The sequence below is a fragment of the Lepidochelys kempii genome, chromosome 1, assembly GCF_965140265.1.
Source record: "Lepidochelys kempii isolate rLepKem1 chromosome 1, rLepKem1.hap2, whole genome shotgun sequence".
Classification (NCBI taxonomy): domain Eukaryota; kingdom Metazoa; phylum Chordata; order Testudines; family Cheloniidae; genus Lepidochelys; species Lepidochelys kempii.
The window spans coordinates 340,673,070-340,687,587 of record NC_133256.1 but is presented as its reverse complement, the minus strand read 5'-3'; the positions used below and the strand labels follow the sequence as shown (position 1 = coordinate 340,687,587).

General features: G+C 44.4%; 1 protein-coding gene across 2 annotated transcripts in view; it reads right to left on the bottom strand.

The window, feature by feature from the left end:
- Positions 1–14,518, bottom strand: part of SFMBT2 (Scm like with four mbt domains 2) — a 189,645-nt gene that overhangs the window by 160,595 nt on the left and 14,532 nt on the right. For both annotated transcript variants that reach the window (XM_073328829.1, XM_073328832.1), the window contains exon 2: positions 1,635–1,792. In XM_073328829.1, the coding sequence (XP_073184930.1) occupies positions 1,635–1,740 (106 nt within the window). In that variant the 5' untranslated portion in view covers positions 1,741–1,792. The remainder of the gene's footprint in view (positions 1–1,634; positions 1,793–14,518) is intronic.

Genomic DNA, 14,518 nt, shown 5'->3' with positions numbered 1-14,518 from the left:
TGAGGCCGGGACCCAGAGTATTTACTTGACTGGCTAAGCCCCTGCTGCTGCTGCCACACCACTGCTTTTTTTATTTGAGCTATCAAAATCAAAGCTAGCTCTGAGTACGTCTACACATGCTGCAGTCACACCTCTGACTACAGTGTGGACATATCCACAACCCCTGCCCTGCAGAGCTTTCAGCCTGAACAGGGCGGGAGAAAAGGATACAACATGCAAGCAAAACACAGGGAATTGAGACACTAGCTGGTAGCGACTGACCAAGGTCATAGAGAAGAACCAGTGGCAGAGCTGGCAACTGAACCCAGGAGTCCTGAGTCCCTTAATAGCAAGACCATCATCACTCCTAAGAAAGAGCCTTCATCGTCCCAAGTTTGGAAAAAGAGATAGATATAAACAGTTGTACTAAGAGTTCTGTGACCGTGTATTAAATCGTTCAGGATGATTCACCACTGTGCAGAGAGCCAGAACGAAGTCTATGTGCCACTTAAACCTTATTTTGAGTAGTCAAGTGGAACTGAAATGCTGCACAGACCACATGCTGGTGCTCTGCACACACTGGAGTTTCACCCCAAATGAGGCTGTATTCACAGATTCTGAGCTCACTTTGCAAAGCTTAATGAAAGATACTTATAGAGAATTGAATCGAATCTGTAAGGCTAAGATTATGTCACCGAGGTCGGGGAAGACACGAACTCTGTGACTTCCAGAGACCGCCATGACATTTTCCGCTTCAGCCCCAGCGCAGCGGGGCTCGAGCTGTAAGCTCCCGCAGTCAGGGGCCTCCACAGATCTCAGCCAACACCAGGGGACCTGGAGCTCTGAGCCACCACGGGTGTTGGGGGGACCCCTGCAGCCACAGGAGGACCCCAGAACTCCAAGCCACTGCGGACAGCCGGGGGGACCCCGGAACTGTCAGCCACGGTGGCGACAGGTCCTGGATGCCACCTCTCCCATCCTATAGCAGGTCTTGGGCTCTCATCCCCTGGTCAGACCCATTTTATCACAGATATTTTTAATAAAAGTCATGGACAGGTCACGGGCTCCAACAAATTTTTGTTTATTGCCTATGACATGTCCCTGACTTTTACTACAAGTAACTATGACAAAATATTAACCTTTTATCTATAAGTCCTTGTGCCTCACTCATCATCATAGTCTACGAGCAACCTTCCAGTAGTGCATTAGACAACACGACTATTGGTCACATGACCACTGGTCACACGTTTGTTCTCTCATCTTCTCCCCAGGAAGAGAAGCACATGCAGTAGAGATACACCCCTTAGCACCATATGAGGAATGTGTTGCAAGCTCTGGTAGCTGGGATGTTTTTTGTGGGGAAAAAAAAATCTCAATTAAAACACACAAGACAAAAAAAATGTCTAAAAAATGTTGATCAATCTAGCTGAACCAAATACAGGAAAAACTTCCAAACATATTTTTAAAATTTTGCTTTTTTTCCCCCAACATTTACAAAGGGTTGAAAAAACAAAGGAAACATTTGGTCAAAAGTTTTGCCGGTTTTTCCCCAAATCTTCAAATGTTGAATTTTGAAAAATTTCAACTTGCACGAGAAAATCTGTTTTACTGACTTAACCTTTAAAGTGAAACTGACGTGGAAAACAAGAGCTCACCTGAATCAAACTGTTCTCTGTTCCCATTGGCTGGACTCTGACCCTTCTCCTGGGATAGATGTTGAGTCTCTTGCATGGCGGAAATCAAAGACGTCCTAGTTTCCATTGCTCACAATGAAATGTCTTCCTTTCCTAATTCATCATGTAACAAAAATTTCCTGCAGGACAGTAAAAGAGAATAAATGAGCGGCCTATTTTGACCAAGTAAACACATTTCCCTAGCTCTTCTTAAAGATCCTCTTTTGAGTCACCCTGCATTTTGATTGTTGTAATTAATCTATGTACTTCTATGGCTTTTATCATTACAATATCAGAGCAACAGTGAATTTATCCTTTGAGATGGGGATGATTATACTTCTCTATTTACAGATGAGTAACGGAGATTAAGGTCCAATCCAAAATCCACTGAAATCAATGGGATTCTTTCATTGATTTCAAAGGGCTTTTCATCAGTCTATTGGTGACTTGTTCAAGGTTATATAGGGAGTCTATGGCTGAACTAGGAATTGGACTCAGTACAGTGCCTTAACCACAAAACCCATCGTTCCACTGCTACATCTCTAATCTGCTCCCAAAGTTCTTCTGTATACTTGACCTTAACAGGGCCAAGTGCGGAAAAGCCGCATAGTCTAGTGCTGAGAGTAACGGGCTGTAAATCCGGACGCCTGGGTTCTTTTAAACCAAACTGCCACTGTGGTGCTGAGCCGTGGCTCTGTCCCCTCACAATGCACCATCGAGTGCAGCTCAGCCAGCCAGCTGATCTAAGCCAGTGGTAAATCACTACAGCCCTGGAGCAAGTAGAATGCAGGGAAGAATTTTGTGACACAGAGGGGTTTCTCTGAGTCACCAGGCCTACCAGGGATGTTGCATCTTGCACATCACCCTCTGCTCAGGGCTGTGCCTTAGAGGTACAATCTAGCACTTGGACTGTAAACTCTTTGGGACAGAGGCTGTCTGATTATAGGTTTGTACAGAGCCCAGCAGAGTTGGACTTTGACCCTGATGGGAACTTTTGGGCATCACTGGAAGACAAATAGTAAATAATAATAGATTGTTGTTGGGGAAATGTCCTTATTGGCTTCTTTATCTATAAAGCGCCTAGTACACTTTGGGCACTAATATATATGTATATATGATCATTTCTCCACTTCATCTTTATTTCTCCTGACATGCAACTTGTTAATGAATGAGCTGCATTATACACCATGGCTATTTCAAACTCAGCTAACCTCAGAACATGTATATCTGTCATCCCCAGTGTACATTCTCTTTAAATTAACTATGAAACTAGAAGCGATCAGTCCATTGGAAGTCAAAAAACACTAATCCTTCAATAGAGAAGCACTAGAATATTTCTGTAAATATAATTAATAAGAAATAGGATAAGTATCAGCTTTTTCCACGAAACTTATTTGGAGGGGAGGGAGAAAATGGTAGTTAAAGCTTTTATTTTTCCCTTGGTAGGTTCAGATATTTTTACATTCACCCTAACCAGACAGTAAGGGAAGGTAATCTGGGATTGGAAAAGCGATCAATTTAAAAGGTACCAAATCAGTCATTTTAAATAGAACTCCAGGGTAACAATATAAATACGGAGCAGAGATAAATTATTCAGTAGTATCGTTAAATCTTGAGAAGTTCCCCATTATTTTGACAAGATAAAGATATGAGTTAATGTGAAGTTTAAGGCGTCTGTTCAGACAGTGGTAGTGTTTATACTGGCACATAGCAAATAACAGTTTCTGTTAAAAGAAATGTTGTTAAGGAACGTTAGGCTCTGATCCGTTAGAAGGACTCATCTGCATCCCAACCAAGTCAGCAGAGTTCTGCATCACTGGATAAGACTGCAGAATTGGCTTAAGCTTTTATAAATAAGAGATGTTGAACAAAGCAACAGAGGAAGAAAAATGTTTTCACTAATATGGGGGTTTTTTTTGTTTTTTGTTTTTTTAAAACATGTCAGTAAAAACAGTCTTGATCTGGATTTAAACAGGCATTGTGGCAGCTGTGGGAGGAAGAAATCTGGTCCAAAACCTACTGAAATCAATGGGAGACTTTCCACTGAATGCGCTTCGGAGCAGGTTCAAGAAACAGAAAGTGAAAAGTCCATGACACTGCTGAGTGTATTTTCATTGTCCAAGAGGAACAAAATGAACAGAGGCAAGTAAATGGTCACCAGCGGCAAAGTTTGGATATGAACTTCCCTACATTCTGAAGAGGTGGACACAGCATTTTTGTTTTGGGCTCACCAGGTCAACACATATAAATGGTCAAGAGAAATTCAAAGGGATTTTGTTTAAACGTAGTCTTTACGTATTTTTACGTTACTAAGGAACACATTTTTAAAAAAATAAAAGATGATACTGTGCCATGTACCTCGAAGAAGATGCTTGTAAAGTGTGACCCGGTAATTGTCTATGGCCAATCTTTTCTTGTTGGGAATGGTTACAAGATTATAATTTATTACAAAAGAACATTTAAAACATCTTCCCAGTATGATCTGAAAATAAGCCCAAACTCTAAAATTTTCTCTTCAGCGAACCAAAGATGCTCAGGTATTGCTCTGAGCATTCACGTTTACATAACTGGCTTTCAGTGAAAGCTGACTGTAGCGGGGTGGAGCTGAAAGGGCTTGAAACCAGCCCTGGAAGAGGGCTGGGGCTGCGAGAGGACTGCTGCTGAGGAAAGCAGCAAGCCTCCGCTGATTGGGGAAGCAGCCACAGCTGGGCCACGCCCCAATCAGGGCGCAGCTGGGCCCTATAAAAGGCTGTGAGCCAGGCCCTCAGGCAACCTCTCTCTGACTGTAGAGAGGGAAGGACCTGGCTGCCTGGGGACTGAGCAAGCTACCTAAGTAGCGTAGAGCTGGGGGAAGGCAAAAGGAGCTGGGGAGCTCCTGTCTGGAAACCACCACAGGCTGCAGGGCCTAAACAGGTTCTGGAGCTGCGAAGGTGCAGTAGGTCCTAACCCCCCACTTGCCTATGATGACTGGCTCTTATACTGCAGTCTGCCCCAGGGAGCAGGGGCTAAATGATGACTGGCAGTAGCTGCTGAGGCAAGGTGGGATTAGGGGGTTGGGGGTTCCTTGGGGAAGGGAGACCCTGGAAGTGGGGGGATACTGCTGGGGTAGAACCCCCCCTCTCAGATAAAGGGGCACTGGGGGTTGGGGAGGGACCCAAGCGCCAGTAACAGTAGGACATTGGCAGAGGGCGTTCTGGAGCTGGTAAAAAGAGCTAATTCCCAGACAGCCAGCAGGAGGCGCCGCTGGGTGAGTCTTGCGCATTACACTGACTTAGGCTGTTTGTTAATAAACAGAGAAATTATTTGGATCACAACAGCACCTAGAGGCTCCAACCAAGATCAGGGACACATTGCACTAGGCACAATGGGATTAAAAAAAACCGAAACACAGTACCTTCCCTAACGAGCTGACAATCTAGACCGACAAGACAAAGAGGGTATGTCTACGCCCAGGCCAGCCGACCCGAGATGGGGGGGGAAGCAGCACAGAAACTTGCCCAATGTCACACCGCAGGTCAGTGGTAGAACCCAGGTCGCCCTAGTCCAGTGCCCTATATACTGACCACACGGCTTCATGGTGATTGCTGTTATTGTTATTATTTAGATTTATTAATACTTGTTCCTGGATAGAAGAGAAACACACAACCCCTGCCCTGAAGGCAATCTAAAGCCCAAATTCTTCAAAGTGACGTGCAACATCAAGACCCCTGAACCCTTGCAAAGCTGAAGTCAAAGAAATTTTGCACAGCTCCAGGGGTCCAGCAGTGCAGAGCTGAGTCCATGATCAGGGTTAAATTGTAGATATGATGCTCCAAGTAGCAAACAGCAGGGAATGGACAGGTTTGGAAAGACAATGATAAGATCACTCACTGATTCTATCTAGGTACTTGTATGACACACACCCCCAATAATATCTATGCACATCTCAGTGATTCAGTTAAAGAGGAGATTCATAGGTAATAAAGCTGCTAACAAACTAGCCTGTTCCATCTTCCCCGTTGGAAGGGCCCTCTGTGGGACCTGGGTTTTAGGAAGTAGGGAATACTGCTGTAGAGGTCTAGCTGTCCCGCACCCCATGGGGAGGCAGAGACCCACATGTGAAGGGCATGATTTAATTAGTCTGACAAAAACACATGCCCTTATTCTTCAGTGTTCCCAACGCTTGCAATCTTTGGCATTATGATTGATGCCCCAACTCCTGGAGTGATGTGAATAAGTGAAAATCTCAGCTTTCATTTAACTAACAAACAAACAAACAAACAACCCTTAGCGTTGCAGAGAAAATGTGACTCAAGCACCCCATAAAAATAAAAAAAACAGAAGAAAAAAAATCAAGGTTTTTAAACCTGATGATTTTGGCAGGGGGGCCTCTCCTAATTTTTGGCCGGTGCAGTTGGCAATACGGATTCTTCAACAGCTCAAAGTCAATGAGACACTTCCCCTCCTAGCTAACTCTTGCTCATGCTTAATTTGGCATCTAATCCCATTCACAGGCAGCAAAAGAAATCGAATAAAAAATAATCTATTCCCCTTGGTTGTTTCTTCCCACTGCCAGCAGACCTGCAACTGCACTTTTGCCTCTAATCTATTGCATTGTAGTCTCTATAAATATTGGCTCTTTGCATAAAACAAGACAGCACCTAGAATTTCACCATTTTAAATTCCTCCTTTTGTCAACTCCAGCTCATTTGTCCTTTTTTATCATCCACATAGGGCAGGGTTCTCCTCTCAGATCCCCAAACGTGACTCCCTTCACTCCTCACGCAGGTTCCTCATTCCCCCACGTTCCTTTGGTGACAGCCTCTCCTTGATCCTTTAAAATTATTTACATCAAAATGCAGAACCACGGAACAGAGGTCACAGAAAGAGTCCTTCACAGTGGAGAAAAGAATTCTACAGCATGGTAAGCTTCCTGCAGGAGTCATTTCTGGGGGTCATTGTCACATCAGCGTACCCCTCAACTGGGCCTTGGACGGCTTGAGAAGTAACACTCCCACTGACTTCACAAGAACCTGGTTACTCTGGCAATCGACAGGGCCCTTACAGGGGATGGAACCAGCCCCCACCCCCAATAATATCCCTGTTCAGGGGGGTCTCCCCAGCTAATGTAAAGACTTTATGCCAGCCTTGCTCCCAGGTCCTGGTGTAGGGGGCTGATCAGGGGCATGCCAGGAGAGGTAGAGAGTGAGTCAGGGATGGATCGGGGGCATGGTCAGATGGCTGCTCTCTCTGCAGAGGGCTATGGGAAACGGAGCACACATTACAGGGAGCACAAAGACAACTTACTGCCCCCTTTTCCTTTCTCCCTGCCACACCCTGTTTTGCCTCAAGTGCGTGAACAGAGGAACTGAGTTTCAAACCCTTGGATTTCTAATCCCATGATGTTTTTCGGTGTGGGGGAGGGGTGGAATTGAACCTTGGAAAATGGTACCACCTATCATATGGAAAACAAAATTGCATCCACCAGAGTTCACTGGGGGCACAGAGCTGTAGTTTCGGTTCATGCCCATATCGAAAGCTGTGATTTGTAGTCTGTAAATTTTAGATGTAACCTTGACAGCCTTTAAACCTTTCGAACTCCAAGTGCTAAAGCTCCATTTCAAAGCGAGAGAGGAAACTGCTTTGGACTAGTTGGCCAAACAATTAGGTAACTGAAATTACAAGTGACAGCCCTCCAGGGACAAAGAGGCAGAAAAGGCCATCCAGCACAGGACTATGCAGGCATACCTTTTTAAATGCCACTGCAGAGCTGCACGGTCACACCAGCTGACTCCTGCTCTCCTGCCATTCCAGAATACATCCTCCTATGACTTCACAGCTACCATGGACCTCACTGCTCTATGGAACTAGTCTAGAAGGCCTCCAAACTACATGTGGCAGGGCTGTTTAGCCTTAGGCACAATGAGAGCAGCTGTGGTTGAGTAGCCTAAGCACACGACTGGAAGTGGGTTTGAGTCCTGACTCTACCACTGACTTGCCATGGGACTTGGTGCAATTCATTAAACCACTATGTGCCTCAGTTTCCCCATCTGTAACATGGGGATAATGATGCTCTCCTATCTTTATAAAGCCATTTAGAACAAGTGGAAAGGGATGTAAGTGCAAAGTCATTACCTTGAAAGATTTTATATTCCAAAAGTCATTACGATGTATGAAAACCACTCTGGTGGCCGTGATGAGATGGAGAATTCTGTCCTTAAAGGAGCCAGTCACCCCGTGACAGACTGGTGCTATTAATTATGTGGCTTTATGGAGCTCTTGGACATGGCAGTTTCGACGGCTAAGTGCAGGTACACAATGGGCTTGTGGATCATGCACAGAAGTACCATGTTCTGCTAGACATGCTAAAATACTATCTGGACTAGACATGCTAAAACAACGAAGTGCAGTCTGCATGGCTGCTGGCCTCAGTGAGGAGGCGGTGTTGTGTTGGGCGGGATGGGAGCTCCAAATGTGCAACAGGAGACAGCAGATCCCAGAATGTAATGCTCCTTCAGTTAAGTTCCGTTGTGATCAAAACAGCCTAGCCCGCGGCAATGGCAGGGTGCAATGCTTCATCCATAGGTCAGCACGCTCAGATACAGGACAGGGCAGCTCCCAAAGTGCAGTGCTCTGCTGTGACCCAAACAGCCTAGCTGGGAGAGAGGGCAACTCCCAGTACGCAATGCTCCTTACTGATCCAAGCCGTGTGTCCCACAGAGAGAGCAGGTTCCAGCAGAGGATACTTGATCATGACACAAGCCTCCTAGTCCACGCAGATGACGGCTCTCAGGAGGCATTGTTGCCCTGTGAACTGAGTGACAGGGCAGGATGCAGCATGCAGTGGTCTGTCAGGGTCTAAGCAACCTGCTCCACAGATCGGGCAGATCGTACACAGCGCCACAGCCAGCCCCTTGGAGACCCCAAGTCCTCACATGTAACGTGACAGCTTGAGCAGAGCAGCCTGGTTCAGAGACAACAGGCTAGTTCTAGCACAAAATCCACAGGACCCTTTCCAAGCGCCCTGGAAAGCTTTCAGCGCTACACGGCACTGAAACTGGTTGCTTGTGAGCACCAAGCTGCTCAGCTCGAGATGGCACCTTGCATGCTCGAATTTGTCTTCTCTGCTAGTGGCACATCACAGCAAGTGCAATCAGCTGCGTTTTGTGAAGATCAGGTGTTTCCCCCCCTCCACTGGCTGGGGTCAAGGGACCCATGTTCCCTTTGCAGTCTCAAAGGGCATGTCCGCACTGCACACTAAGCCCAGGCTCTGACTCAGCTTTGAGCCCAAGCCCCACTTCTGTGCGCACACAAATCAGTCTGACTCAGGTCAGCAAGCACCCAAGGCCCTGGTCCTAGGACTTCCTAGCGGGGTAGGTCAGAGCCTGAGTCCCGCTGCGGATGCAGTTCAAGCCACAGACCTCAGTCAGAAAGTCTGCGTAGTGCAATATGGACACATTAGCACAGCTGAGACACCCAGGTCCAGCAATTGTAAATGCTGGTTTACAATGCAGTAAAGATGCTCGAGCACCAAGTCCACAAGCCCAGGTCCCACACACCTGGGCTTTATGCATCCGATGAAGTGAGCTGTAGCTCATGAAAGCTGATGCTCAAATAAATTGGTTCGTCTCTAAGGTGCTACACGTACTCCTTTTCTTTTTGCGAATACAGACTAACACGGCTGCTACTCTGAAACCTGTGGACATACCCTAAGTCTGGGCATGGTCCTTCTCTTAACTCTTCAGATTACCCGAGTGCAGTGAACAAGTCTATCAGGGAAATCCCATCAAATGGGTTACATTCTCCCCACCTTTGGCAAGTCATCCCACTGAGTGTTTATGGGATGACGTGCATGAATAAGGCAAGTAGCTTGCAGCTCAGAGTGAAATCTGACAATCTAGGTCGAGGCAGCTTCTCAATAACCCCTCACTTTTAAAGGATCAGCATGGTACAGTACTTACCCCTCTCTAAACCTCTGCACTATGCAAATGGAGCATCATTCAGAAGCACTACTGAACACATTAAAAACCAGCCTCCCACCTTCAAGAGAAGGAGCCTGGCTCTCTTTTTAGACAAAGTACCAGTTGGAAACCTCTTAAGGATCATTTCTTCAACATTTCCATCCTTTTAAAAATTAAAGGCTCTAAGCAGAGCCCTTCAACAACTGTTCTCGTTTATGTCCCGTGATCGTTTCCTTGTGACATTGAACACTCTGCAAGATTTGATTAAGGGCAAATAACTACTTGGAAAGTGCTGTGGTGGTTCAAAAATATTCCCAGAAGAGATCCATATTAATCCGGAGAACTAGAAGTGCTCCCCAAATTATAGGGCTGATCCTGCCCACGTTGACGGAAATGGCATTGAGTATACAATGTATAAATAAATCTATATGGGGTTTGATGACACCCAGAGCCTTGATTTCAATGGGAACAGATCTATCCCACTAGAAACTTACACTATGCTTAACACCATAATACAGTACTGAATACAATATAAATATAGAGAGTAGATCAGTGATACTAAGACTGAGGCTTGCGAGCTGCAAGTGGCTCTTTAATGTGTCACTCTTTGCAGCACATGGTATTAAAACCCAGTGTGATTTAATTATTAACCAATCAGGAGGCTTTTACTATATTATTAACCAATTGTAGTTAATAAAATAATAATACTTGGTCAGTCATTCTGCTGTGAGAATAATGTATATATAGTAATGAAACAATGACTTCCCACGACTGTGGTTCTTTTGGGTAAGGCTGATCACCAATTTGGCTCCTGAACCACTGAGGTCTGAGTATCACTGGATAAGATAATATTTAGACAGATAAAATTAGATACAGTAATATCTCTAATTAGTTCAAATAACTTGTTTACAAAGAGCAAGCTGCACACTATTAGAAAAAGTTAGATAGCTTGGATAATCTAATTGGATCTGGTCTATGTATTTATGCTGTACTGTTCCACTCATGGTGAGCCTGACACAGCACCTAGAATGATAGGTCCTGCCCTCCCACCCCCCGAAGCCAGGGGCAAAGCCATACAGATTCAATTGCAAATTATGAACTTAATGCCAAAAAGCTGCCATTCACTGAGGGTAGGATCAGGTCTGGCATGTGCAGTATCTTATAGTTCCCCAGACTGAACTGGATGTTTGGGATTAGTGAGATTCAGGACTATTGTGATTGCTCCCTGGCCATTTCCAAGTATTTTCTAAGGCAGTGGTTCTCAGCCAGGGGTCCAGGGCCTGCGAGCAGGTTTTACGGGGTCCTCCAAGTATGACCGATGTTACACTCCCAGGGCAGAAAGCCAAAGCCCCGCCACGCAGGGCTGAAGCCTGAGCAACTTAGCTTCGCAAGGCCCCCCTGTGGCATAGGGTCCTGGGCAACTGCCCTGCTTGCTACCCCCGGCTTTTATATGCAGAAAAACAGTTGTGGCACAGCTGGGCCGTGGAGTTTGTATAGCATGTTGAGGGGGGCTCAGAAAGAAAAAGGGGGAGGGATAGCTCAGTGCTTTGAGCATTGGCCTGCTAAACCCAGGGTTGTGAGTTCAATCCTTGAGGGGGCTATTTAGGGATCTGGGGCAAAAATTGGAGATTGGTCCTGATTTGAGCAGGGGGTTGGACTAGATGACCTCCTGAGGTCCCTTCCAACCCTGATATTCTGTGATTCTAAGGTTGAGACTCCCCCTGTTCTAAAGGACCAATCCTGCATTTCTTACAAATCACAAAGGCCTGGATCCACAAGATACCAGACTTTGACACCTAGGTCCCATTTTTAGGCACCACAAAACTCCCATCTGGCTGCCAACTCTCCTTGTAGGTGCCAAAAGTCACTCACCTTTGAAGTTTTTGCAGTAAAGTCCTCACAGTGCCTATGTTTCTGCCTCTAAGCATGCACTCTGCTGCTTCCCTCTATCTGCCTGGATGCCTATGGCCCACCTAAGCCCCAAAGTGATCCATAAAACCGGAGGGAAGACCAGCGTCTGCAAGCCTAGGTCACCCGTGGAGCCCAATCCTGCAGGTGTGCCTAATGCCACACAAAACAGCTGGGAGGGAGAATTCCCTTACAACTTTTAGCCTAGCGGTTCGGATATTCACTCTGGCTGTGGGAGGCCCTGGTCCAAGTCCCCCTGATGAAAAAGGATTTGAACACCCATGTGCCATCTCTCAGGCGAGTGCCCTAATCACTGGGCTATGGGGCATTCCAACGTTGGCCTTCCTCAATCTCTCCCACTGAATTTATTCCACTTTAAGTAATTGAATATTTAAATAATTATTGAGCCAGAGAGAGAGTGAGAAGGGCTCTCCAGCCCCGTATGCGAGTTAGGCAGAGGAGTGCCTATCTTCCCTGTTTTCTGGATTGCTAGCAGAGCTGGGTGCCTCTCTGCAACTCAGAATTCAGCATCGGTCTCGGAGAGGGGAGGGGCTCAGCACACCCCCCTCTTATTGGCATCTCCCATTGGCTTGCTTAGGTGGCTCCCTGCCTAACGTGTTGGCTTAGTGAATCACATTCCAAGGTGCCTGTCTCTCCCCGTTCATTGTATAGGCACCTATGCCCCCTAACTCAGACTTTGAGGATCACAGTGCTGTTCCAGTAATCTATGAGGCACCTAAGTCCCTTCTGTGGACCTGGGCCAAACTGACTTTCGGGGGTCTTCCTGGTGTGCAAAGAGAGCTTGATTCTGCCCTCCGTGCCCACTGATGGCGCCGAAGGATCACTGCCTTTCAGAATGCAAGACTGGGCCCTAAAATGACAAAGGATGATTCTCTTATTATTAACTGACAGCAGGGTGGATTTGTATAGTGTGTACCTTCTAAAAATGAAACCTACATCTATCTCTGAGTTGTGAAGAATATGTATTAAGGTTATAACAACCAACTAGACTGCACTTTTATGTAGAAAACTATGATTTAAATCACGAGTCAGGAAGACTCGATTTAATAATAGTTTTCTACATATTCTTCACAACTCAGAGATAGATGTAGGTTTCATTTTTAGAAGTTACACATTATACATTTTTAAAGTGATTTATTTTGAAAACTTTTCAGATGAGTTTTACAGCTATATCAGAAAATGAATGATTGGTTATTTCATTTACCAAAGGTAATTGAAGCAGATATTTATGAAGTCATTGGGAGGTGAACTATCTCCAATTCAACAGGTTAATCATTAATATTTGGAGGATTTTCTTGCCATGCTGTATTAGGAGAAGAAGTGCCTTGCATAATGACAGGTTTCAGAGTAACAGCCGTGTTAGTCTGTATTCGCAAAAAGAAAAGGAGTACTTGTGGCACCTTAGAGACTAACCAATTTATTTGAGCATAAGCTTTCGTGAGCTACAGCTTACTTCCGAAGTGAGCTGTAGCTCACGAAAGCTCATGCTCAAATAAATTGGTTAGTCTCTAAGGTGCCACAAGTACTCCTTTTCTTTTTAGGAGAAGAAGAACATTTAAATTGTTTTATTTAACTAAAACAACAATGTTATGTATTCTGGATTTTTTTTCTTCAACAGCAAACATGTAATAATATTTTAACAAAACAAGCATGTACATTTTTTAATTTAATTCAACATTCAAGTTTTTTTTAAAATCAGGTTTGTTTTTGTTAAAATTGTTTTTAACTAAAATAGTTAAATGAATTTTTTTAAAAAACAAAACAAAAATCAAATCGACTATGTCAGCCAGGTCAACATGAGAAACTTAAAGTATTGGCTTCTGCAGCTAACTCTGTTGTCTCCACCTTCATTTTCCTGTTTGTTCATAATCTGGAAAAGAAAAACAAGCTTTCCTGCTTTTTCGGGTCCCAAACAACTTCTCAATTTGGAATGAATTAGTCCAAAGGCAGAAAATATTCTTTCTACACCGGCAGAAGAAGCTATGGCTGTTAAAAGTGAGATTATCACTTCACCAGTCTCTGAATCCAAGTGCTTAAGTGATTTCCACCAGTTCACTGGTGTGACTTTCTTTAAAACATCATCAGCAAACATATATTTCTTGAATGGTTCTTATTCCCAAACTGGCTCTTTTATGGCCTGCTGCCATTATAGGTTTTCCCTTCTAGTGAGAGAATGGTCTGGTAGCTCTCAAATCAATGAACGCTACACTCAGAAAGACCTTAAGACTTCTGGAATATGCTGCTCAAACAGTTTCACTTTTGTTTCTACTGCCTGTCCCTCCCTTCTCACATTTATCTCCAGACATCTTCTTCTTGTCCAGATCTATTCTGTCCCAAACAACCTTCTATTCATTAAAAGAAAAGGAGTACTTGTGGCACAAGGAGTCCTTTTCTTTTTGCGAAAACAGACTAACACGGCTGCTACTCTGAAACCTTCTATTCTTTGAACTTTTTGAAGCTCTGCACTTTTAGAGAGGGGTAAGGGATTGACTCTGTGTACACAAATTTGCAGAGGGACAATAGGGTTGAGATCTGTTATTTCTCACCTCTATATATTTATTTATTTAAAAACATTTTTGCTGTTAACAAGCATGTTTTCTCTGGAGACACAAATCCACAGTCTGAGAACTGCAAAACTAAGCATCCCTGATGGTATCTTCTAGACTGAGCGCTGAGTCCCTTTGGGTAGATAGAAAGATTAGCCTAAATAATCTATACCGAAGCCCCTGGAATCCCATAAAATTGGGTCCCTAATCCATGAACTATTGGAACTCATTTAAAAAACTTTTCTTAAACATTACACGAATATATTGTCTAATGCTATAGAATTACAATTTAGAATCCCTATTCCATGATGAGATATCTTTGAGCTATAATGTATCATAATTAAAACTATCTTTAGATGGGCTTTTTCCCTCAAAAAGCATTTTATCAAAATAATCCGATTTAAATAAAAAAAATCAATGATTTAAAAAAAAAATTCTGATTTTTATCCAC